Source organism: Symphalangus syndactylus, chromosome 13 (assembly GCF_028878055.3).
Source record: "Symphalangus syndactylus isolate Jambi chromosome 13, NHGRI_mSymSyn1-v2.1_pri, whole genome shotgun sequence".
NCBI lineage: Eukaryota > Metazoa > Chordata > Mammalia > Primates > Hylobatidae > Symphalangus > Symphalangus syndactylus.
The window spans coordinates 31030097-31054627 of NC_072435.2; the positions used below are offsets into that span (position 1 = coordinate 31030097).

General features: G+C 54.3%; 1 protein-coding gene across 10 annotated transcripts; it reads left to right on the forward strand.

Moving 5' to 3' along the window:
• Window positions 1–4846: 4846 nt before the first annotated feature.
• On the forward strand, window positions 4847–17225 carry BBC3 (BCL2 binding component 3). 10 transcript variants are annotated; one of them, XM_063615927.1, is made up of 4 exons: window positions 4847–4900; window positions 9289–9577; window positions 10991–11181; window positions 16131–17225. In XM_063615927.1, exons 2-4 carry the CDS (start codon window positions 9304–9306, stop codon window positions 16245–16247), a joined length of 582 nt encoding a protein of 193 aa, XP_063471997.1. In that variant the 5' UTR covers window positions 4847–4900; window positions 9289–9303; the 3' UTR covers window positions 16248–17225. The 10 variants fall into 10 exon arrangements, with proteins under 10 accessions (XP_063471997.1, XP_055096114.1, XP_055096113.1 ...); XM_055240140.2 differs by lacking the exon at window positions 4847–4900 and adding an exon at window positions 5027–5170; XM_055240137.2 differs by lacking the exon at window positions 4847–4900 and adding an exon at window positions 5285–5622.
• Window positions 17226–24531: the final 7306 nt, after the last annotated feature.

Here is a 24531-nt window from a genome sequence, read left to right on the forward strand (position 1 = left end):
CCAACCTGGGCAACATAGTGAGACCCTGTCTCTACAAACAGACAAATAAAGAACATTCTGGGGCTGAGCACGGTGGCTCATGACCATAATCCAGGCACTTTGGGAGGCCAAGGAGGGAGGATCACTTGAGCCCAGGAGTTTGAGACCAACCTGGACAACATGGTAAGACCCCATCTTTACTAAAAAAAGAAAAGAAAAAAAAAAGAAGAAGGAGAAGGAGGAGCAGGAGGGGGAGGAGGAGGGAAGAAAGGAAGAAGGAGGAAGAAGAAGAAAGAAGAAGGAGGAGGAGAAGAAGAAGAAGAAGAAGAAGAGAACATTCCAGGCTGAGCGTAGTGGCTCATACTTGCAATTCCAGCACTTTGGGAGGCTGAGGCAGGTGGATCACCTGAGATCGGGAGTTTGAGACCAGCCTGGCTAACATGGTGAAACCCCGTCTCTACTAAAAACACAAAAAAGGCCGGGCGCGGTGGCTCACGCCTGTAATCCCAGCACTTTGGGAGGCCGAGGTGGGCGGATCACGAGGTCAGGAGATCGAGACCATCCTGGCTAACACAGTGAAACCCTGTCTCTACTAAAAATGCAAAAAAAAAGGCCGGGCACGGTGGCTCACACGTGTAATCCCAGCACTTTGGAAGGCCGAGGTGGGTGGATCACGAGGTCAGGAGATCGAGACCATCCTGGCTAACATGGTAAAACCCCATCTCTACTAAAAATACAAAAAATTAGCCGGGCGTGGTGGTGGGCACCTGTAGTCCCAGCTACTCAGGAGGCTGAGGCAGGAGAATTGCTTGAACCCAGGAGGCGGAGCATGCAGTGAGCCGAGATCGCGCCACTGCACTCCAGGCTGGGCGACAGAGTGAGACTCCGTCTCAAAAAAAAAAAAAAAAAAAAAAAAACCACAAAAAAATTAGCCAGGCATGGTGGTGTGTGCCTGTAATCCTAGCTACTCAGGAGGCTGAGGCAGGAGAATCACTTGAACCCGGGAGGTGGCAGTTGCAGTGAGCCGAGATTGGGCCACCACATTCCATCCTGGGCGACAGAGCGAGACTCTGTCTCAAAAAAAAAAAAAAAAGAACATTCTAGTACATCTGGCCTCCGAGTATCTACCCTGCAATGGGCAGTCTGGACATTGATCAGTGAGTGAGAGGTGTGAAGTACAGGTGGGACCATGAGCTAGCAGAGGGCTAGAGACTGCCCCTCTCTCAACTTCATCACTGTCAAGCACAGAGGAAATACTGACAATAATTAGTTATACAAGTGATAATAGCTAACACTTATTAGGCACTTACTATATGTCCAATACTGCACTAAGTGACTTCCAGTGTGATCTCATTTAGTAAGGTTCTAAAGCAGCATTTCTCAAATGTCTTTGAACTTGATCTACGGCCAGAAAAATACTTTCCTTGTAACCTAATATGTATTCACTAGGCCGGGCGCGGTGGCTCACGCTTGTAATCCCAGCACTTTGGGAGGCCGAGGGGGGCGGATCACGAGGTCAGGAGATCGAGGCCATCCTGGCTAACACAGTGAAACCCCGTCTCTACTAAAAAATACAAAAAAATTAGCCGGGCGTGGTGGCGGGCGCCTGTAGTTCCAGCTACTCGGGGGGCTGAGGCAGGAGAATGGCGTGAACCCGGGAGGCGGAGCTTGCAGTGAGCCGAGATCACGCCACTGCACTCCAGCCTGGGCAACAGAGTAAGACGCTGTCTCAAAAAAAAAAAAAAAAAAAATGTATTCACTATACATCAATAAAATTTCCACAAAATATTACTTTCCGTTGACTTCATAATTTTTCAAAATTATATTTTGTTGGCCGGGTGCGGTGGCTCAAGCCTGTAATCCCAGCACTTTGGGAGGCCGAGGCGGGCGGATCACGAGGTCAGGAGATCGAGACCATCCTGGCTAACACAGTGAAACCCCATCTCTACTAAAAATACAAAAAATTAGCCGGACGTGTTGGCGGGCGCCTGTAGTCCCAGCTACTCGGGAGGCTGAGGCAGGAGAATGGCATGAACCCGGGAGGCGGAGCTTGCAGTGAGCCGAGATCGCGCCATTGCACTCCTGCCTGGGAGACAGAGCAAGACTCCGTCTCAAAAAAAAAAAAAAAAAAAATTATATTTTGTTTTGTTTTTTTAAGACGGAGTCTCGCTCAGCACCCAGGCTGGAGTGTAGTGGCGCGATCTTGGCTCACTGCAAACACTGTCTCCCGGGTTCAAGTGATTCTCCCATCTCAGCCTCCTGAGTAGCTGGGATTACAGGCACCGCAATCATGCCCGGCTAATTTTTGTATTTTAGTACAGACGGGTTTTTACCATGTTGGCCAGGCTGGTCTTGAACTCCTGAACTTAGGTGATCCACCCACCTTCTTGACCTCCCAAAGTGCTAGGATTACAGGCGTGAGCCCCCACGCCCGGCCTCAAAATTATATTTTGTAGTGTGTTTTTTTTTGTTGTTTTTTTTTGACAGAGTCTTGCTCTGTTGCTCTGTTTGGAGTGCAGTGGCACAATCTCTGCTCACTGCAACCTCTGCCTCCTGAGTTCAAGTGATTCTCCCGCCTCAGCCTCCCGAGTAGCTGGGACTACAGGTGTGTGCCACCAATTTTTGGCTAACTTTTATATTTTTGGTAAAGACAGGGCTTCACCCTGTTGGCCAGGCTGGTGTCAAACTCCTGACCTCAAGTGATCCACCAGCCTCGGCCTCTCGAAGTGTTGGGATTACAGGCATGAGCTACCGTGCCCAGCCTGTAGTGTATTTTTGTTGTTGTTGGCATTTTGAGATGGAGTTTTGCTCTTGTTGCCCAGGCTGGAATGGAATGGCGTGATCTCGGCTCACTGAAACCTCCTTCTCTTGGGTTCAAGCAATTCTTCTACCTCAACCTCCCGAGTAACTGGGATTACAGGCGCCCACCACCATGCCCAGCTAATTTCTGTATTTTTAGTAGAGATGGGGTTTTACTATGATGGCCAAGCTAGTCTCAAACTCCTGACCTCAGGTAATCCACGCCCCCTGGCCTCCCAAAGTGCTAGGATTACAGGTGTGAGCCACTGTGCCCGGCCTGTGGTGTATTTTTTTTTAAACTCTGGTCAAAGCAGTCATGCACGCCTATAATCCCAGCTACTAGGGAGGCTGAGGTGGGAGGATCGCTTGAGCCCAGGAGTTTGAAACCAGCCTGGGTAACACAGCCAGATTCTGTCTCAATTAAAACAACAACAACAAAACCTCTTGTCTAGGCCAGTAAAATTGCAGGTAGAAGTTGTGGTAATACAAAATTGTGTACTTTTATCACCACTTACAAACCACACACCTAAAAAGAGTGAATATTCTTGTGTCTAAATACATCTCAATAAAGCGCAATTTGGTCGGGATGTGAATGCATCTTACTGAGTAAAATGCATTAAGTCAGCCAGGCATGGTGGTTCACACCTGTAATCCCAGCACTGAGGGAGGTGGAGGCAGGAGGTTTGCTTGAGCCCATAATGTCCAGACCAGCCTGGGCAACATAGTGAGACCACCCATCTCTACAAAAAAATAAAAATTATATGGGCGTGGTGGTTTACATCTGTAGTCCCAGTTACTTGGGAGGCTGAGGCAGGAGGATCTCTGGAGCCCGAGTTTGAAGCTGCAAGGCTATTGTACCACAAGGCTATCTGTTGTGCCATTACACTCCAGTCTGGGTGACAGAGTGAATATTTTATCTAAAAAAAAAAAAAAAAAAAGGCTGGGCCGGGCGAGGTGGCTCACGCCTGTAATCCCAGCACTTTTGGGAGGTCAAGGAGGGCAGATCACGAGGTCAGGAGATCGAGACCATCCTGGCTAACATGGTGAAACACTGTCTCTACTAAAAAATACAAAAAATTGGCCGGGCGCGGTGGCTCACGCTTGTAATCCCAGCACTTTGGGAGGCCGAGGCGGGCGGATCACGAGGTCAGGAGATCGAGACCACGGTGAAACCCCGTCTCTACCAAAAATACAAAAAATTAGCCGGGCGTGGTGGCGGGCGCCTGTAGTCCCAGCTACTCGGAGAGGCTGAGGCAGGAGAATGGCGTGAACCCGGGAGGCGGAGCTTGCAGTGAGCCGAGATCGCGCCACTGCACTCCAGCCTGGGTGACAGAGCAAGACTCCGTCTCAAAAAAAAAAAAAAAAAAAAAAAAAAAAAATACAAAAAATTAGCCAGGCGTGGTGGCAGGCGCCTGTACTCCCAGCTACTGGGGAGGCTGAGGCAGAAAGGCCTGAACCCGGGAGGCGGAGCTTGCAGTTTGCCGAGATCGCACCACTGCACTCCAGTCTGGGCGACAGAGGAAGATTCCACCTCAAAAAAAAAAAAAAAGGCTGAGTGCGGTGGGTCACGCCTGTAATCCCAGCACTTTGGGAGGCCAAGACGGGCTGATCCCGAGGTCATGAGTTCGAGACCAGCCTGGACAATATGGTGAAACCACATCTCTACCAATAATACAAAAATTAGCTGGGCGTAGTGGCGCACACCTGTAGTTCCAGCTAGTAGGGAGGCTGAGGCAGGAGAATTGCTTTAACCCAGGAGGCAGAGGTGGCAATGAGCCGAGATCGTGCCACTGCACTCCAGCCTGGGCGACAGAGGGAGACTCTGTCTCAAAAAAAAAAAAAAAAAAAAAAACATGTAAGTGACGTCATATGTCATAATCCATGGTTTACTCATGACCCACAGTTTGGAAAACACCAGGAAGAAGGAAGGGAGAATGAATAATCGGGGAAAGCGAAAGAGAGAGGAAAGCTGAGGAGTTCCCAATGTTTCAAATGGGGAGATTTCATGTGAGATATAGATTATCTGCATCTCTTGGGGGAGCTAAGAGTGTGTACTTTGAGGCAGTCAAGTTTGAGAAGTCTGACATCCTTACTCAGCCAGCCCCACGCTAGGCACTGGAAGGTGAGTCACTCTGGTGAGGGAACTGGGATTGGGTGAGACCCAGTAAGGATGGAAAGTGTAGAGGAGGAGACAGGAGTCCACGGCTTTGGAAGAAGAAGGACAAAACTCACCAAACCAGAGCAGGGCAGGAAGTAACAATGAGAAACTGAAAAAAGAAACAGAATGGAAAGCTATGAGACAGGATGAAATTTGGCATGGGGTCTGCCCGGGCATGTCCATGCCAGGTGCCCAGGGCTTCTTCCGCGACGTGGGTCCCCTGCCAGATTTGTGGTGAGTGTGGCCAGGTGTGCATGCTCCCACGTGTGTGCAGTGGGCCAGTTAGCAAGAAGCTGTCACAGGTGTGACTTTGTGACATGTGTCGGTGGTCAGTTTCTTCTACGTCTGATTTGGTCTGTGTCTCTGAATGTCAGTTTCTTTCCTTTTTCTTTTTTTTTTTTAAAGACAGAGTTTGCTCTTGTTGCCCAGGCTAGAGTGCAATGGCACGATCTCGGCTCACTGCAACCTCCGCCTCCCGGGTTCAAGCAATTCTCCTGCCTCAGCCTCCCAAGTAGCTGGGATTACAGGCATGCGCCACCACGCCGGGCTAATTTTGTATTTTCAGTACAGATGTGGTTTCATCATGTTGGTCAGGCTGATCTCGAATTCCTGACCTCAGGCAATCCGCGCACCTTGGCCTCTCAAAGTGCTGGGATTACAGGCGTGAGCCACCGTGTCGGGCGAATGTCAGTTTCTGATAGTTTTAATGTGTTAGCTGTGAAATTGCGTTGAGTGCATTTGTGTATGTCCCTGTTGGAGTGTGATTTGGATTTGGCCGTGTATCCAGGTATCCCTGTAACAGGTGTCTGTGTGTGTGTGTGTCCCCTGTGCCTATCAGCAAGTTTGTGTTTCCTGATAAGCACTCCGCCTATGTCTGTGTGGTTGCACCACGGTGTGTGTGGTGTGGGTGCCTGTTCGGTACGGTTGTTTGTGAACAGTTTGTGGGCCCAGGTGTCATCATCAGTGTGGGTGTTTGTGCAACTGTGTGTGGCCCTGTCATTGTGTCCGTCTGCTTGTCCAGGGGACCCTGTTAGTGAGTCTGTGCATTTGCGTCTGGGTGTGTGTGTGAGCCCCATCAGTGAGTGTGTGTGCTCATGCCCCTGTCCATGGTGTGGATTTGCGAGACTGTGGCCTTGTGTCTGTGAGTACATCCTCTGGGCTCTGCCTGCACGTGACTTTGTGGACCCTGGAATGCCCGTCGGTCGGTCTGTGTACGCATCGCTGGGGGTGTGGATCTGTGGGTCCCAGTCAGTGTGTGTGTCCGACTGTCCCGGTGTCTGGGCGATCTCCCCGCACCCCGCCGCACAGCGCCTGGGTCCTCCTCGCCTTGGGCCAGGCCCTGCCCCGTCCCCGGCTGCAGGGAAACCCCCGGCGCGGAGGTAGGGGGGGCGCGGAGGTAGGGGGGGCGCGGCGCGCGCCTGCAAGTCCTGACTTGTCCGCGGCGGGCGGGCGGGGCCGTGGCGTCACGCGGGGGCGGGGCGTGGGACTCGCCGGGCGGGGGCGGGGGCGGGGGCGGGGGCGGGGGCGGGGCGGGGCGGGGCGGGGCGGCTTTGGAGCGGGCCCGGGATCCGCCGGGCGGCCTGAGACGCGGCGCGAGCCACATGCGAGCGGGCGCCTGGCGGCGGCGGCGGCACCAGCGATCCCAGCAGCGGCGGCCACGACGCGGACGCGCCTGCGGCCCGGGGAGCCGCAGCAGCCACAGCCACAGAAGCCGCCACTCCAGTTAGAGCGGCAGCAGCAGCGACAGCCACAGCAGCAGCCGCCGCGGAGAGCGGCGCTCGGCGGGCGCGCCCTCCTGAAGGAAGCCGCCCGCCCCCCACCGCCGCCCCCTCCGGTGTGTTCATGCCCCCGGGGTGAGTGCGCGCCCCGAATCCTCTCTGGCGGCGATCGGCCAGGCCGGGTGGACTCCCTGGAGGAGGTGACGGGAGTGCAGGCGGAGAGCAGTGTGGGCGCCCTGCCTCCCCACACCGCGCCTCTCCAAACCCCGCAAGGGACCCTGGGCCGGGGTCGCCGGGTGAGAGGCGGCTTGGCGTTGGGGCGCCGGTCTGGGCGCACAGGTGCCTCGGCGGTCTGGCGGGTTTGTTTACAAACAATGGGGTGCGGACTCGGCAGCGCCCCCTGGCGGCCAGTGCGACCCCGGGGAAAAGGGTCGACCCCGGGGGTGCCCCAGCCCCCAAAGTCCGGGAGGGGCGGGGGGGCGGCACGGAGGGGCGGCCACACCCAGGGCGCGCGCCCGCTGGGGGCGGCGACGGGGGCGGCTCGCGGGCCGTGGAGTCTGCGGCTCCTGCGGGCGGGGGCTGCGCCCCAGCAACAGCCGGTTATTGGCCCCGCGCTCGCCTGGCGGGCGGGGCGGGCGCACGTGGCGGCGGTGGGGGGGGCTGTGACAGCGGAGGGGGGCGTCTGGGACCGCCGTGGGAGCGCGCGTGTGCGGGGTTGTGGATCTGCAGGTGTCTCGCCTGGGTGTGTGCGCGTGTCTGGCTCCGAGTTTGTGCTGGGTTCTGCAGGGAGTGGTGGTGTCGATCCGGAGGAATGTTGGGGTTTCTGACCCGTCGGGGTGTCTGCGTGAGTCCCCGCGCCTGTTTGTGTGGGGTTCTGTCTGTGGGTGCCGTGCTTGTGGGGTGGGTGGACCTGCGTGTGTTGTCGGTGAGAGTTGTCTGTGTGTGTTGTTCCGGGGTGATACTGGGGGTCTGTGTTGCCTGCGTGTACTGGGGTGTGGAGGTTGTAGTGTGTGTGTGTTGCTAGAGTAAGCTGTTTGTGTGTTTATGTGTGTGTCTTGCCTGAGCGTGCGGTGTGTGTGCTTGTGTCTTGCCTGTGTGTTTCTGTCTTGGCTGAAGCCGCCTCTGTATCTCCGGGGCATGTGTCATTTGCCCAGCGTTTGTGATGCTGCGCCTGCTAAATGCAAATGTCTGTTTTCTGTCCAGGTGTCTGTGTGAGTTGTCAGGTGTGTGTGTGTGTGTGTGTGTGTGTGTGTGGTGGGGGGTTGTTTCAGTCTGGGTTTGGCTTGTGTGTCTGGCATCAGCGTCTGGGATTTAAGGACTCAGGATCTGTGGGGTCTATGCAGTGTAGACGGTGGGTGTTGCTGGCAGCCTCTGGATGGGGTTGTGTCTGAGCCTCTGTGTGTGTGTGTGTGTGTGTGTGTGTGTGTGTTGGGTCCGAGGGGCTTGTCACTGTGATCGGCTGGCTCGTGTGTCATGTGGGCTGCGTGTGTGTAGTGTTTATGTCAGTCACGTGAGACCAGTGTTTTCTGTGGGTGCGCTAGGTGTGTGTGCTGCTGGGCTGTGTGGGATTAGAGTTAGCTGTAGGGTGTGTGTGTTTGTGTGTGTTGCTGACAGTTGGTGATATGTTTGAGGGTTGCGTGAGGAGGGTGGGTTGGTGTCTGATGGTGTGTTGAGGTCTGAAGGCATGTGTCTGTGTGTGCCTGATTTATGTGTGTCCTGAGAGTTGGTGACATGTGGGTGTGTTTTGGGGGTGTTGATGTCTGTGTGTCCGTGGGTGTCTGTTTTGTGTTTATAAGTGAATCCAGAGGTGTGCAGGTCTTATCTCTGGAGTGAGTGTGTGTGTGTGGAGAGGGGCATGTTTGGGAACTGAGGCAGTGCCTAGCTTGTGTGTGTGTGTGTGTGTTTGCAATGGCTGCATTGTTTGCATGTGCCCCTGGGCATATCAACAGTGGGTCAGTGTGTGAGACTTTGACAGTTTGGATGTGTGGGGATGGGTTGTGCCAGCCAGTGTGCACAGTATGTAGAGTGCTTGTGATAGTCTGTCTGGATGCTCCTGCTTTGGTCGGGGTGTGTGTGTGTGTGTGTGTCGTGTGTACTGAGTAGTGATGTCCGAGACTGGGGCCATCTCAGTGTTTGTGTGCAAGTGGGAGGTGGGGTGGGCGGTCAGGCTGGCCAGTCCCGTGTGAGTCCTTGTGTGTGTGCTGTGGGGGCCTCGCTGTGCCTCGCTGCCCTCCCTGTGTGCCCGTCGCTGTGTTAGGAAAATTGTCCCCACCAGCCCATGCTGTGAGTTCCAAGTGGAGTGAGTTTGTGTTGTGGGACCGTCACAGCCTTCATACACACACCTGCTAGACCCCTCCATCCGTCCTGTGTGAGCCCTGTCCTTGCTGTGAGAGCCGTCCTGCGCCCCCTGTCCCTCCTGTGTGCCCATCACCGTATGCACGGGAGGCTCTCCAGGCCAGCCAGGACCCGGTGGTGTCATCCCCTGGCTGGGCGTGTCTCTGTGGGGCCATCACCCCCTCCCCATGCACACACACCTCCACTCTTCTCCTTCTGGGTCCTGACCCCGGGTAGGCTGGAGGTACAGTGGGCCCTGGTACTTCCCTGCTGACCTGCTCCTCCTCCCATGTCCCGCAGGCCCCAGGGAGCGCCATGGCCCGCGCACGCCAGGAGGGCAGCTCCCCGGAGCCCGTAGAGGGCCTGGCCCGCGACGGCCCGCGCCCCTTCCCGCTCGGCCGCCTGGTGCCCTCGGCAGTGTCCTGCGGCCTCTGCGAGCCCGGCCTAGCTGCCGCCCCTGCCGCCCCCGCCCTGCTGCCCGCTGCCTACCTCTGCGCCCCCACCGCCCCACCCGCCGTCACCGCCGCCCTGGGGGGCCCCCGCTGGCCTGGGGGTCCTCGCAGCCGGCCCCGAGGCCCGCGCCCGGACGGTGAGTGCCCGCCCCACCCCCGGGGTGATAGGAGCCGGGAAGAGAGAGGGCCGGAGACTCGGAGGAACTGGAGAAGTGGGAGAGGACGGGGCGGGGGGTGGTGGCGGGCCCAGCCGGGCCACTGGGAGGGTGTGGCCAATGTGGTCTTTGTGTTGCAAGAAGCAGGAAGACGGAGGCTGGGGGTGGAGGGGGAGGTCAAGTGGGAAGTCCCTCCTGGAATCTGACTGCAGTCCCCGAATTGCAGCCCACTGTCTCTTCCGGGCCTGGGGCAACAGCTGCATCCCAGCTCCCCTCCCCCCGTCTGGGTTCTCTAGACCCCCTGGAGGATTCTTGTTGCAGGGAGTGTGGGCCCAGCAAGAGGACTGTCAACTATGGGCTCTGGGGAGGGGTCGAGGGGCTTTTTGCCTTTATTTGCATCTCTTTGGCCAGGGCTGTCCTTCTCCGCAGTCCCGGCGGAGGAAGGAGAGGGGGAGGGGCCATTGTGTTGGGAAAGTCCCCTCGGGGAAGGGGGGAAGTCTTGGGGAGGGAAGGGTTAAAGGTCCCCTGCCTGATGGGCTGTTAACCCTGTGGTGCCCGTGGAGCCCCATCCCTGCTGGCAAGCGCTGTAGCCCAGGAAAGTGTGTCCTGGTTTCCCATCCCCCATCCTGTCCCGGCAGCCCAAGGGGAGCAAGGAAAGAGAAAACTTCCCTAACTCAGTTCCTGGAAGCCCTGGAAGGGGACACCGATTTCAAGGCCAAGGTCACAGATGTGGAAACTGAGGCCCTGGTTGTAGGCTTTAGGGAACCCTCAGGCCAGGACCTGGTGGGACGGGAGGGCAGGAGCCTCCTAGGGCGCTCAGAAGGGGCGGGGGGCAGGAAGGCATCTCCCGCGTCCCAGCCCCCCAGGCCCGCGCTCTGAAGCTGCCACAGTCTCTGGCCTTCTGGTCTGTAGGCCTCTGCCACATCCGGAGGTGTGGCTTCCCTGTGGTTGGACACGAGAGGGCAGGAGACCTGAGGCTTATGATCTGGGTGGGGTCAGTCGCTGTATCCCTGTGTGACCTTGGGATACTCCCTAAGGGCGGGCCTCAGTTTCCCTGCCTGTCACATGGAACAGGCAAAATGTGGCCCCTTTGGGAAGTAGAGGTCGTTAAGCCTGACCACCCCTGGGGTAACCTGTCTGGCCGTCTACCTTCCACACTGACAAGGGCCGTGGGGACGTAGCTGGCCAGACAGGTGACCCCAGAGCGGCGTCCCCAGGTACTTCTTGCTTTCTGGTGCCTGGGGAGGAGACCCTGAGAAACTGACTCTAAGACGGGGCGATGGGATCACTAGAAATGAGGCGGGGAGCAGTGGCTGGGAAAGAGGGAAGCAGGCCGAGACACCTCGAGGCCTGGAGGGGTGGTGGGTGCTGACCGCACCCCTCTGCCTCTCCAAGGTCCTCAGCCCTCGTTCTCGCTGGCGGAGCAGCACCTGGAGTCGCCCGTGTCCAGCGCCCCGGGGGCCCTGGCGGGCGGTCCCACCCAGGCGGCTCCGGGAGTCCGCGGGGAGGAGGAACAGTGGGCCCGGGAGATCGGGGCCCAGCTGCGGCGGATGGCGGACGACCTCAACGCGCAGTACGAGCGGCGGGTGAGTGCTGGGGGTGGGGTAGACGGCAGGTGGGACTTCCCGCCGGAGGAGGGGGCGGCAGGCGGCCCCCGCCAGATGTGCGGCAGCTGCTGCCCTGCGCGGCTGGGTCGCTCCGCGGACAGGCAGGTGGGGGGTGAGTGGGTGGGGGGGAATCGCGCGCCCGCAGAGCCGCCCAGGGACTCCGCGCCGCGGCTGGCATAGCCGGAGCCCGAGCCCCGGCCAGGGCCAGGGCCGGGAACTAGGCCGCCGCGGAGAGCAGCAGCGCGCCCGTGGTCCGCGGCCGCGGGGACTGAGGGCGGCGCTGGGCGGCGCGGCTCATATATCCCGGGCTATTTATAGCCGGTGAGTCAGCAGCCGCGCCGCGCCCGCCCCCTGCCGTCCCTCGCGCGCGGCCCGCAGCGCCACACAGTTTCCCGGGCGCCGGGGCGAGCCGGGGACGGCAGGGGAGGGCTCGGAGCCCCGCCCCGCGAGAGGCCCCGCCCCCCAGCCCCTGGCACGGCCTCTATTTTTTAAAACAAATATTCGAAGCCCACAGCAGAGAATGGGAAATCACAAACATCGTGCGCCCACCAGCCAGCTCTGTTCAGCCAGAACATTACACCCGCATTGCTTGCTTATTAAGAAACCAAACAAAACCGCAGAAACACATGTGGTGAAGCTCCTTACTCTCCCCATCCCTTCCCCCTCCCTGAAGGAAATCTCTCGAGTTGGCCTCTCTCAACCCCTGCAGGTGTTGCTTTTACTCCATATTTACCAGGCCAGAACCAGGGCTTAGGATCATGGGGCATTATTAGCTTAGCGTATATGACATAGTTTTTGTTCCTCCCCAGAATTCCTTTTTCCCTCAATATTAGGCTTCAGATTCACCATATGGGCAAAAGAGCTTCCATTCTTCTATATTCAGCCAGGCACTGTGGCTCACTTTGGGAGGCGGAGATGGAAGGACGCTTGAGCCCAGGAGTTCCAGACCAGACTGGGCCACATAATGAGATCCCTGTTGCTACAAAAATTAGCCGGGTGTAGTGGCGCGGGCCTGTAGTCCCAGCTACTTGGGAGGCTGAGGTGAAAGGGTCCCTTGAGCCCGGGAAGTCGAGGCTGCAGTGAGCCATGAAGGGTCACTGAACTCAAGCCTGGGGGACCCAGCAAGACCATCGCAAAAAAGAAACAACAAATACAGCCATTTTCGGCCGGGTGCAGTGGCCCACGCCTGTAATCCCAGCCCTTTGGGAGGCGTAGGCAAATGGATCACCTGAGGCTGGGAGTTCGAGACCAGTCTGGCCAACATGGTGAAACCTCGTCTCTACTAAAAATACGAAAATTGGGCCGGGCGCGGTGGCTCAAGCCTGTAATCCCAGCACTTTGGGAGGCCGAGGCGGGTGGATCACGAGGTCAGGAGATCGAGACCATCCTGGCTAACACAGTGAAACCCCGTCTCTACTAAAAAATACAAAAAATTAGCCGGGCGTGTTGGCGGGCGCCTGTGGTCCCAGCTACTCGGGAGGCTGAGGCAGGAGAATGGCGTGAACCCAGAAGGTGGAGGTTGTGGTGAGCCGAGATCGCGCCACTGCACTCCAGCCTGGGGGACAGAATAAGACTCCGTCTCAAAAAAAAAAAAAAAAAAAATACGAAAATTAAGGCTGGGCGCGGTGGCTCACGCCTGTCATCCCAGCACTTTGGGAGGCTCAGGGACCTGAGGTCGGGAGTTCGAGACGAGCCTGACCAACATGAAGAAACACCGTCTCTACTAAAAATACAAAATTAGCCGGGTATGGTGGTGCATGCCTGTAATCTCAGCTACTTGGGAGGCTGAGGCAGGATAATTACTTGAAACCAGGAGGCAGAGGTTGCAGTGAGCCGAGATCGCACCACTGCACTCCAGCCTGGGCAACAAGAGCGAAAATCCATCTCAGAAAAAAAAAAAAAAAAGAAACAAGAAGTAGCTGAGCATGGTGGCATACGCCAGTAATCTCAGCTACTTGGGAGACTGAGGCAGGAGAATCTCTTGAACCCAGGAGGTGGAAGTTGCAGTGAGCCGCGATCACCAGATCATGCCACTGCACTCCAGCCTGGAGGACAGAATGAGACTCTGTCTCAAAAAAAAAAAAAAAAAAAAAAAGTCATTTTCACTGCTATATAGTATTCTGTTGGATAAATATAGTATCCTTATTCATTTTCTCATTGATGGATATTTAGGATAGATATGTATTTTTATTTTATGTTTAGAGACAGGGTCTCCCAGGCTGGAGTGCAGTGGTTCAATCACAGCTCTCTGCAGCCTCCAACTCCTGGGTTTAAGGGATTCTCCCGCCTCAGTCAGCTCCCAAGTAGCTGGGACCACAGGCAGGTCCACCATGCCTGGCTAATTTTTATTTTATTTTTTTGTAGAGATCAGGTCTTTCTGTGTTACCCAGGCTGGTCTCAAACTCCTGGCCTCAAGTGATCCTCCTGCCTCGGCCTCCCAAAGTGTTGGAATTATGGGCCTGAGCTACCTCACCCAGCCTATTTTTAAATATATTTCAGATTTTATTTATTGGCTTTTTTTTTTTTTTTTTTTTTTTTTTGAGACAGAGTTTCACTCTTCTTGCCCAGGTTGGAGTGCAATGGCACGATCTCGGCCCGTTGCAACCTCCACCTCCTGGGTTCAAGCAATTCTCCTGCCTCAGCCTCCCAAGTAGCTGAGATTACAGATGCCTGCCACCATGCCCGGCTAATTTTTGTATCTTTAGTAGAGTCGGGGTTTCACTGTGTTTACCAGGCTGATCTTGAATTCCCGACCTCAGGTGATCCACCCATCTCGGCCTCCTAAAGTGCTGGGATTACAGGCGTGAGCCACCGTGCCCGGCCATTATTTATTGCCTTTTTCCTCTCCCAATCATGCATATTTCCGGGTGCGCTCTTGTGTTTCTAGAGTAGGTACCTGGGTGGTCTGCCCACCATCCACCTTACTAGGTGATTGGTAGCTTGCTCACCAGGTGGCACCCACAGCAGTGTGACAGTGGTGGGTTTTGTAACTTATGCCAATCCGATGTGCCCCCTTTGCCACCATCTCCTGGCCCCAAGAGTTGCTAGGGAGTGTTGAGGAGGCTGGGCTGGTACCAGGTGACTCACTGCCAGGTAGCATGAGGACGATGAGGATCATTTAACCTTCTGTAAAGTGAGTTTCTCCTGAAGGGGAGGAGGTTAGGTGGTCCCCACTTAGCACAGAGCCTGCCTGTGGAGCTACAGGGAGTGGCAGAGGACTGCAGCTCTCTGTACACTTTTTTTTTTTAAATTTTTTTTGAGACAGAGTCTTGCTCTGTTGCCCAGGCTGGAGTGCAGTGGTGCAATCTTGGCTCACTGCAACCTCCGCCTCCTGGGTTCAAACAATTCTCCTGTCTTGGCCTCCCGAGTAGCTGGGACTACAGGTGTGTGCCACCATGCCCGGCTAATTTTTGTTGTTTTATTTTATTTATTTATTTTTTTGAGACGGAGTCTCACTCTGTCACCCAGGCTGGAGTGCAGTGGCGCGATCTCGGCTCACTGCAAGCTCCGCCTCCCGGGTTCACGCCATTCTCCTGCCTCAGCCTCTCCGAGTAGCTGGGACTACAGGCACCCGCCACCATGCCCGGCTAATTTTTTGTATTTTTAGTAGAGACGTGGTTTCACCGTGGTCTCGATCTCCTGACCTCGTGATCCGCCCGCCTTGGCCTCCCAAAGTGCCGGGATTACAAGCGTGAGCCACTGTGCCCGGCCTAATTTTTGTTGTTTTAGTAGAGACGGGGTTTCCCCATCTTGGCCAGGCTGGTCTTGAACTCCTGACCTCAGATGATCCACCTGCCTTGGCCTCCCAAAGTGCTGGGATTACAGGCGTGAGCCACCTTGCCTGGCCATTTTTGTATTTTTTTTTTTTTTTTTTTTTGAGACGGAGTCTCACTCTCTCGCCCAGGCTGGAGTGCAGTGGTGCGATCTCTGCTCACTGCAAGCTCCACCTCCTGGGTTCGCGCCATTCTCCTGCCTCAGCCTCCCGAGTAGCTGGGACTACAGGTGCCCGCCACCACGCCCGGCTAATTTTTTTGTATTTTTAGTAGAGATGGGGTTTCACTGTGTTAGCCAGGATGATCTTGATCTCCTGACCTCTAATCTGCCTGCCTCGGCCTCCCAAAGTGCTGGGATTACAGGCGTGAGACACCGCACCTGGCCTGTATTTTTAATAGAGACGGGGTTCCACCATGTTGGTCACACTGGTCTCAAACTCCTGACCTTAGGTGATCCTCCCGCCTTGTCCTCTCAAAGTGCTGGGATTACAGCTATAAGTCACCACGCCGGGCCTCTGTACACTTTTTAGTATTGCCTTTAATTTTTACCAGTCAGGAGCCTTTCCTAGGACCTAGCCTCCTGCCTTCCCACTTCCTAGCATGTTGGAGCTGAGAGGGTCCTAGAGACCACCTTGTTTTCATCCTGCCACTGGAGAGAGGGCAGGGGTTTCACTCAGTGTTGCCTAGAGGTGCTTCTGTTGAGGCCTCTGCAATCGGGGGGTGAACTCTTCCCAGTTCTTCTCCTTCCACAGATTGTCCTAGAACTGCCAAGACTGTGGGCACCCTGCTCCTTTCTCCTCATCTTGCGAGCCTTGCAGGGAGGGGCAGGATAGGTTGCAGTCCATCCTTTAGCCCCTTGTAGGATGTCTTTCCCAAATGTACAACAGGGATGGGGCGGTCACAGCTAACATGTGCCACACACTCGCTTGGTGCCCAGCTCTCTGCTGAAGGCATTCCGTGTTTGTCCTCTGCCTCCTGGTCTCATGTCCTGGATGAGGATGTGACTTCCGAGACATGGACATTAGCCCAGACGGGGGGAGGAGCTGGAATAGGGTGGGCGAGACTGTCACCTCACTGCCCTTGGAGCTGACCATCCCCACTCCCATCACCATACTCAGTCCCCTGCTAACTTCCCCTTCTCTCTCTTTTCCCCAGAGACAAGAGGAGCAGCAGCGGCACCGCCCCTCGCCCTGGAGGGTCCTGTACAATCTCATCATGGGACTCCTGCCCTTACCCAGGGGCCACAGAGCCCCCGAGATGGAGCCCAATTAGGTGCCTGCACCCGCCCGGTGGACGTCAGGGACTCGGGGGGCAGGCCCCTCCCACCTCCTGACACCCTGGCCAGCGTGGGGGACTTTCTCTGCACCATGTAGCATACTGGACTCCCAGCCCTGCCTGTCCTGGGGGCGGGCCAGGGCAGCCACTCCAGCCCCAGCCCAGCCTGGGGTGCACTGACAGAGATGCGGACTCCTGGGTCCCTGGCCAAGAAGCCAGGGGAGGGAGGGCTGATGGACTCAGCATTGGAAGGTGGCGGTGACCGAGGGGGTGGGGACTGAGCCACCCGCCTCTGCTGCCCACCACCATCTCAGGAAAGGCTGTTGTGCTGGTGCCCATTCCAGCTGCAGGGGTGACACTAGAGGGGGGGTCTCCTCTCAGTGCTCCTTCACTCTGGGCCTGGCCTAAGGCCCCTGGTGCTTCCCCCCCTCCTCCTGGGAGGGGGCCTGTGAAGAGCAAATGAGCCAAATGTGACCACTAGCCTCCTGGAGCCAGAGAGTGGGGTGCGTTTGCCGGTTGCTCCAGCCCGGCGCCCAGCCATCTTCCCTGAGCCAGCCGGCGGGTGGTGGGCATGCCTGCCTCACCTTCATCGGGGGGGGGTGGCCAGGAGGGGCCCAGACTGTGAATCCTGTGCTCTGCCCTCGACCGCCCCCCGCCCCATCAATCCCATTGCATAGGTTTAGAGAGAGCACGTGTGACCACTGGCATTCATTTGGGGGGTGGGAGATTTTGGCTGAAGCCGCCCCAGCCTTAGTCCCCAGGGCCAAGCGCTGGGGGGAAGACGGGGAGTCAGGGAGGGGGGGAAATCTCGGAAGAGGGAGGAGTCTGGGAGTGGGGAGGGATGGCCCAGCCTGTAAGATACTGTATATGCGCTGCTGTAGATACCGGAATGAATTTTCTGTACATGTTTGGTTAATTTTTTTTGTACATGATTTTTGTATGTTTCCTTTTCAATAAAATCAGATTGGAACAGTGGATACTCTTTCTGCTTGCCTTCCCTGCAGCGTGGCCTTGGAGAGGCCTTCTGACTGGGGGCTTTGCTCTGTAAGCCCTGCTTGTGAGTGGGTGGGAGAGGTGGGCCCTGTCAGCTGTGGCTCCATCAGAAGACAGGCTAAGGTGCCTGGGCTCCGCCAGACTGGGACGCTCCCAGCCTTCATCATCCCCATTCCCGGTAAAAGTGAAGCTCGGCCTGGTGCCATGGCTCATGCCTGTAATCCCAGCACTTTGAGAGGCCGAGGTGGGTGGATCTCTTGAACCCAGGAGTTCAAGACCAGCCTGGGCAACATGGTGAAACTCTGTCTCTACAAAAATTAAAAAAAAAAATTAGCCAGGCATGGTGGTGTGTGTCTGTAGTCCCAGCTACTCAGGAGGCTGAGGCAGGAGGATCGCTTGAGCCCAGGAGTTGGAGGCTGCAGTGAGCTATGATCAAGCCACTGCACTCAAGCTTGGGTGACAGGGTGAGACCCCGTCTCAAAAACAAATAAAAAGTGAAGTCCCCACGAGGGTAGGGGTTCTTTGTTGCTTTATCCTCACTTTGTCCCCAGTGGATAAAGTATGTTGTAGGGGCGCTTGATATTTAATGGATGAGTGAATGACCCATAACATATTCAGAGGCACCACTGTGACAAGTGCTTGGGATAGAGTCATGAGACAGACCTCGTTTCTGCCCTCACAGAGACAGAAAGGGACATCTGGCCTTGCACTGTGATCAGCCATAGACTGCCTCCCCAGCTGGAGGAGCACCTGGAGCTAAGATCATAGTGAGTCCCCGCACACTGCCCTGAGGCCTAACTAGGCTGGGCATAAGCAGCTGTGTTGAGTAAATGTAGAAAGGGTTGCTCCTACTGCCATCTTCTGCAAACAGGGCCATGGCCACACACTGCCCTTGAGCCCTTTCCCTGTGCTGATACCTGATTGGCAGAGACCTCAATGAGAAGCAGGGAGGTAGGCAGATCACCTGAGGTCAGGAGATCGAGACCAGTCTGACCAACATGGCAAAACCCCGTCTCTACTAAAAATACAAAAATTAGCTGAGCGTGGTGGCAAGTGTCTGTAATCCCAGCTACTCAAGAGGCTGAAGCAGGAGAATCACTTGAACCTGGGAGGTGGAGGTTACAGCAAGCGTAGATCGTGCCATTGCATTCTAGCCTAGGTGACAGAGCAAGACCCTGTCTGGAAGGAAGGGCATAATCCCAACACTTTGGGAGGCCAAGGTGGGCAAATCACCTGAGATCAGGAGTTCGAGACCAGCCTGGCCAACATGGTGAAACCCTGTCTCTACTAAAAATACAAAAATTAGCTAGGTGTGGCGATGCACACCTGTAGTCCCAGCTACTCGAGAGGCTGAGACAGAAGAATCCCTTGAACCCGGGAGGCGGAGGTTGCAAGTGAGCCGAGATTGCACCACTGTACTCCAGCCTGGGCGACAGAGGGAGACTGTCTCCAGAAAAAAAAAAAAAAAAAAAAAGGAAAGAAAGAAAAAGAAGCAAGGTATAGGCCAGGTGTGGTGGCTCACACCTGTAATCCCAGTTCTTCGGGAGGCTGAGGTGGGAGGATCACTTGCAGAGCTCAAGAACAGCCTGGAAACATAGCAAGACTCCATCTCCACACACACAAAAATAATTTTTTTAATTCGCTGGGCATGGTGGCACATGCTTATAGTACCCACTACTCAGGAGGATGAGGCAGGGGGATCATAGCTTGAGCGCAGGAGTTGGAGGCTACAGTGAGCTATGATCATGCCACTGCACTCCGGGGCAACAGAGGGGGACTCTGAAGCAGGGTATATAATTATATAATATTTACAGACACAAGGTCAGTCCCAGCTCCACCCTTTCCCAACTATCCTTGCTGCTAAAGGGACACTAGGGGAAATGGCCCATCTGGATGGCCAGGGTGTGGTAACTGGGAACAATCACTTTGGAGAAGCATTTGATAAAACCGTGTGTTGTGATATGAATGTGTTCCCCAAATTTCTTGGGTTGGAAATTTAATCTGTAGTGCTACAGATTTTAGAAGTGAGACATTCAAGAGGTAATTAAGTCACCAGGGCTCTGCTCTCAGAAATGCACTAATGCCATGATCATGGAAGTGAGTGAGTTTTCATGGGAACGGGTTCCTTATAAAGAATGAGTTCACCCCTGTCTCAGATGAGATGCCTTCCGCCATGTTACAAGGAAGCCGGAAGGCCCTCACCAAATACCAGCCCCACCATCTGGGAACTTCTCAACCTTCAAATTTGTGAGCCCACAGATTTCTTTTCTTTTTTTTTTTTTTTGAGAGGGAGTCTTGCTCTGTCTCCCACAGAATCTCACTCTGTCTCTCAAGCTGGAGTGCAGTGGCACAATTTCAGTTCACTGCATCCTCCGCATCCTGGGTTCATGCGATTCTCCTGCCTCAGCTTTTCTAGTAGCTGGGATTACAAGCGTGCCCCACCATGCCGGGCTAATTTTTTGTAGAGATGGGGTTTCATCATGTTGGCCAGGCTGGTCTTGAACTATTGATCTTAAGTGATCCACCTGCCTTGGCCTCTCAAAGGGCTGGGATTACAGGTGTGAGCCAGAGCGACCAGACAGATTTCTGTTCATTACACATTTCCTAGTCTGTGCAATTCTGTTACAGCAAGACAAAACAGACTAAGACATGGTGTCAAGATGAGAATGCACATACCTTGTGGCAGCAATAGCTTTCGTGGGCGTCTCCCTTAGAAGAACACGGGTACGGCCAGGTGCGGTGGCTCATGCCTGTAATCCCAGCACTTTGAGAGGCCAAGACGGGAGGATCACAAGGTCAGGAGATCGAGACCATCCCAGCTAACACGGTGAAACCCCATCTCTACTAAAAATACAAAAAATTAGACGGGCATGGTGGCGGGTGCCTGTAGTCCCAGCTACTCGGGAGGCTGAGGCAGGAGAATGGCGTGAACCCGGGAGGTGGAGCTTGCAGTGAGCTGAGATCGCGCCACTGCACTCCAGCCTGGGGGATAGAGCGAGACTCTGTCTCAAAAAAAAAAAAAGAACAACGTGGGTGCATTCAAGCATCCAAGTATTGACAATGCACAAAACCATCTAAGTATCCAACAGCAGTTGGAAGGGTAAATAGTCTCATGTAGTGGCCAGGCAGCTCACACCTGTAATCCCAAAACTTTGGGAGGCCAAGGTCAGGAGTTTGAGACCAGGCTGGGCGCAGTGGCTCACGCCCATAATCCTAGCACTTTGAGAGGCCAAGGTGGGCGGATCATGAGATTGGGAGTTCGAGACCAGCCTGACCAACATGGTGAAACCCCGTCTCTACTAAAAATGCAAAAATTAGCTGGGTGTGGTGGCATGCGCCTGTAATCCCAGCTACTCAGGAGGCTGAGGCAGGAGAATGCTTGAACCTGGGAGGCGAAGGTTGCAGTGCGCTGAGATCGTGCAGCTCCACTCCAGCCTGGGCAAGAGAACAAGACTCCATCTCAAAAAAAAAACAGAGGAGAGTTTGAGACCAGCCTGGCCAACATAGTGAAACCCCATCTCTACTAAAAATACAAAAATTAGCCGGGCGTAGTGGCATGCGCCCGTAGTCCCAGCTACTCAGGAGGCTGAGGCAGGAGAATTGCTTGAACCCGACAGGCGGAGGTTGTAGTGAGCAGAGATTGTGCTACTGTACTCCAGCCTGGGCAACAGGGTGAGACTCCGTCTCAAAAAGAAACAAACAAACAAACAATAAAAATATGGCAGGGCAGCCAGGCGCAGTGGCTCATGCCTATAATCCCAGCACTTTGGGAGGCCAAGGCAGGCAGATCATGAGGTCAGTAGTTTGAGACCAGCCTGGCCAACATGGTGAAACCCCAGCTCTACTAAAAATGCAAAAACCATCCAGGCATGGTGGTGGGCGCCTGTAATCCCAGCTACTCAGGAGGCTTAGGGAGGAGAATCGCTTGAACCTGGGAGGTGGAAGTTGCAGTGAGCCGAGACGGCGCCATTGCACTCCAGCCTGGGGAACAAGAGCAAAATTCCGTCTTAAAAATAAATAGGGCCAGGCACGGTGGCTCACGCCTGTAATCCCAGCACTTTGGGAGGCCGAGGCAGGCGGATCACGAGGTCAGGAGATCGAGACCATCCTGGCTAACACGGTGAAACCCCATCTCCATTAAAAATACAAAAAATTACCTGGGCGTGGTGGCGGGTGCCTGTAGTCCCAGCTACTTGGGAGGCTGAGGCAAGAGAATGGTGTGAACCCGGGAGGTGCAGCTTGCAGTGAGCCGAGATCGTGCCACTGCACTCCAGCCTGGGCGACAGAGTGAGATGCAAAAAGAATACAAAAATAAAAAAATAATAAATAAATACAAAAATTGGCCGGTGTGGTGGTGGGCACCTGTAACCCCAGCTACTTGGGAGGGTAAAGCAGGAGAATTGCTTGAACCCGAGAGGCGGAGGTTGCAGTGAGCCAAGAGCGCGCCACTGCACTCCAGCTTGGGTGACAGAGTGAGACTCTGTCTCAAAAAAAAAAACTTTTTTTGTCTGATGTAATCACACAACAGAATAGTATACATCCATTAGCAGGAATGAACTAGAGCTTTACCAACATGAAGAAAAACGACAGATAATGATGAACAAAAACTGCAAGTGGCAAAATAGTGGGTACGTGGGTATTTATTAGAACATTTAGCCAAGTGAGGTGGCTCCCGCCTGTAATCCCAGCACTTTGGGAGGCTGAGGTGGGTGGATCACTTAAGGTCAGGAGTTCAAGACCAGACTGACCAACATGGTGAAACATTGTCGCTACCAAAAATATAAAAATTAGCTGGCATGGTGGTGGGAGCCTATAATCTCAGTTACTTGGGAGAATCGTTGGAACCTGGGAGGTGAAGGTTGCAGTGAGCCGAGATCACGCAGTAGCACTCTAGCCTGGGTGACAGAGTGAGACTCTGTCTCAAAAAAAAAAAAAAGCAATCAAATACTTCAAGAGAAGACAGGAAAGAAACAGGGAAACAAAAGTGGGACAAATGGAAAGCAAATAGTAGACCTAAATTCAACCATGCTAATAATTCTAAGACTTATTATGAGAAAGGGGAGCCAGTTATGGGAAGATGTCGCATCCTCTACCAAAGGGATGGCATGCACTGCAGTGAAGGCGAAGCAGGGCGTTGGCCCAGGTGTGAACACTCTCTGCATGGCCTTTGCCCTGCTCACAAGTATTTAAGCATGGAGACAAATAGAGGTTCTTTTTTTTTTTTTTTGAGACAGAATTTCGCTCTTTTTGCCCAGGATGGAGTGCAGTAGCACAATCTCGGCTCACCACAACCTCCGCCTCCTGGGTTCAAGTGATTCTCCTGCCTCAGCCTCCCGAGTAGCTGGGATTACAGGCATGCGCCACCTTGTCCGGCTAATTTTGTATTTTTAGTAGAGACGGGGCTTCTCCATGTTAGTCAGGCTAGTCTCAAACTCCCAACCTCAGGCCTTGGCCTCCCAAAATGCTGGGATTACAGGCATGAGCCACCACACCTGGCCTTTTTTTTTTTTTTTTTTTTTGAGACTGAGTCTCGCTGTGTCGCCCAGGCTGGAGTGCAGTGGCATCATTCTCACTGCAACCTCTGCCTCCCGGGTTCAAGCAGTTCTCCTGCCTCAGCCTCTTGAGTAGTTGGGATTACAGACATGAGTCACTGCGCCCGGCCACCTAGATGTTTTTTCTAAACATGATCTTCATATTTATCCCGTTTGGGATTCACTGAGCCTTTAACATCTGTAAATTTCTGGCCGGTAGTGTTGGCTCACACCTGTAATCCCAGCACTTTGGGAAGCCGAGGCGGGTGGATCACTTGAGGTCAGGAGTTTGTGACCAGCCTGGTCAACATGGTGAAACCCCGTCTCTACTAAAAATACAAAAATTAGCTGGGTGTGGTTGTGGGCACCTGTAATCCCAGCTACTTAGGAGGCTGAGGCAGGAGAATCGCTTCAACCCAGGAGGTGAAGGTTGTAGTGAGCCAAGATCACATCATCGCACTCCAGCCTGGATGACAAGAGTGAAACTCCGTCTCAAAATAAATAAATAAAAAGTAAAAAAATTACAGATTAAAAAATTAGCCAGGCGGCGTGCACCTATAATCCTAGCTACTTGGGAGGCTGAGGTGGGAGAATCGCTTGATCTCGGGAGGCGGAGGTTGCAGTCAGCTGAGATTGTGCCACTGCACTACAGCCTAGGCGACAGAGCGAGACTTCATCTCAAAAAGAAAAAAAAGAAAGAAAAGAAAGAAAAGTATCAGCCAGATGCAGTAGCTCACATCTGTAATCAAGTACTTTAGGAGGCTGAGGTAAGAGGATCACTTGAGGCCAGAGGTTAAGCCTGGGCAACATAGTGAGACCTCATGGCTACTAAAAATATGTATATATATTTTTTGAGATGGAATTTCGCTCTTGTTGCCTAGGCTGAAGTGCAATTGCTCGATGTCGGCTCACTGCAACCTCCACCTCCTGGGTTCAAGCAACTTTCTTGCCTCGGCCTTTGGAGTAGCTGGGATTACAGGCATGTGGACCACACCTGGCTAATTTTTGTATTTTCAGTAGAGACGGGGTTTCACCATGTTGGTCAGGCTGGTCTGGTGACTCCTGACCTCAGGTGATCCAGCTGCCTCGACCTCCCAAAATGTTGGGATTACAGGCATGAGCCACCACACCCAGCCAATAATTAAAAAAAAAATTAGCCAAGGGGGAACATGGTGAAACCCGGTCTCTCCTAAAAATACAAAAAAAAAAAAAAAAGGCCGGGCGCAGTGGCTCACGCCTGTAATCCCAGCACTTTGGGAGGCTGAGGTGGGCGGATCATCAGGTTGGGGGTTCGAGACCAGACTGGCCAATATGGTGAAACCCCATCTCCACTAAAAATAGAAAAATGAGCCAGGCGTGGTGGTGGGCGCCTGTGGTCCCAGCTACTCAGGAGGCTGACGCAGAGGAGTTGCTTGAATCCAGGAGGCGGAGGTTGCAGTGAGCCGAGATCACGCCACTGCACTCCAGCCTGTGTGACAGAGCGTGACTCTGTCTCAAAAAACAAAACAAAATAAAAAACAACAAGAACCAACTCCTAAAATGCATTTTTATACTTGCTAACCCTGGAACTTGGCTTTGGGAAGTCTTTCCTAAGTGTGCACAATGTCACTCAGCCGCAGACTGATTCAACAGTTAATGGTTCACCTGTTTTGGTGATGGAATTTGATGCATGAGATACTGACAAGGATCTCCAAGACATATTGAGAAAAAAGCACATTGGAGAAAAATAGTTATTTATGAATATGTAAAATAGCAGC

Excerpts from the sequence above, each read along its gene's own strand:
- BBC3 (XM_063615926.1), top strand. The coding sequence starts at position 7,029 with ATGGGGTGCGGACTCGGCAGCGCCCCCTGGCGGCCAGTGCGACCCCGG. Across the intron at positions 7,384-9,288 it reads GCGGGGTTGTGGATCTGCAG|GCCCCAGGGAGCGCCATGGC; the intron begins GTGTCTCGCCTG and ends CATGTCCCGCAG. Across the intron at positions 9,578-10,990 it reads CCGAGGCCCGCGCCCGGACG|GTCCTCAGCCCTCGTTCTCG; the intron begins GTGAGTGCCCGC and ends TGCCTCTCCAAG.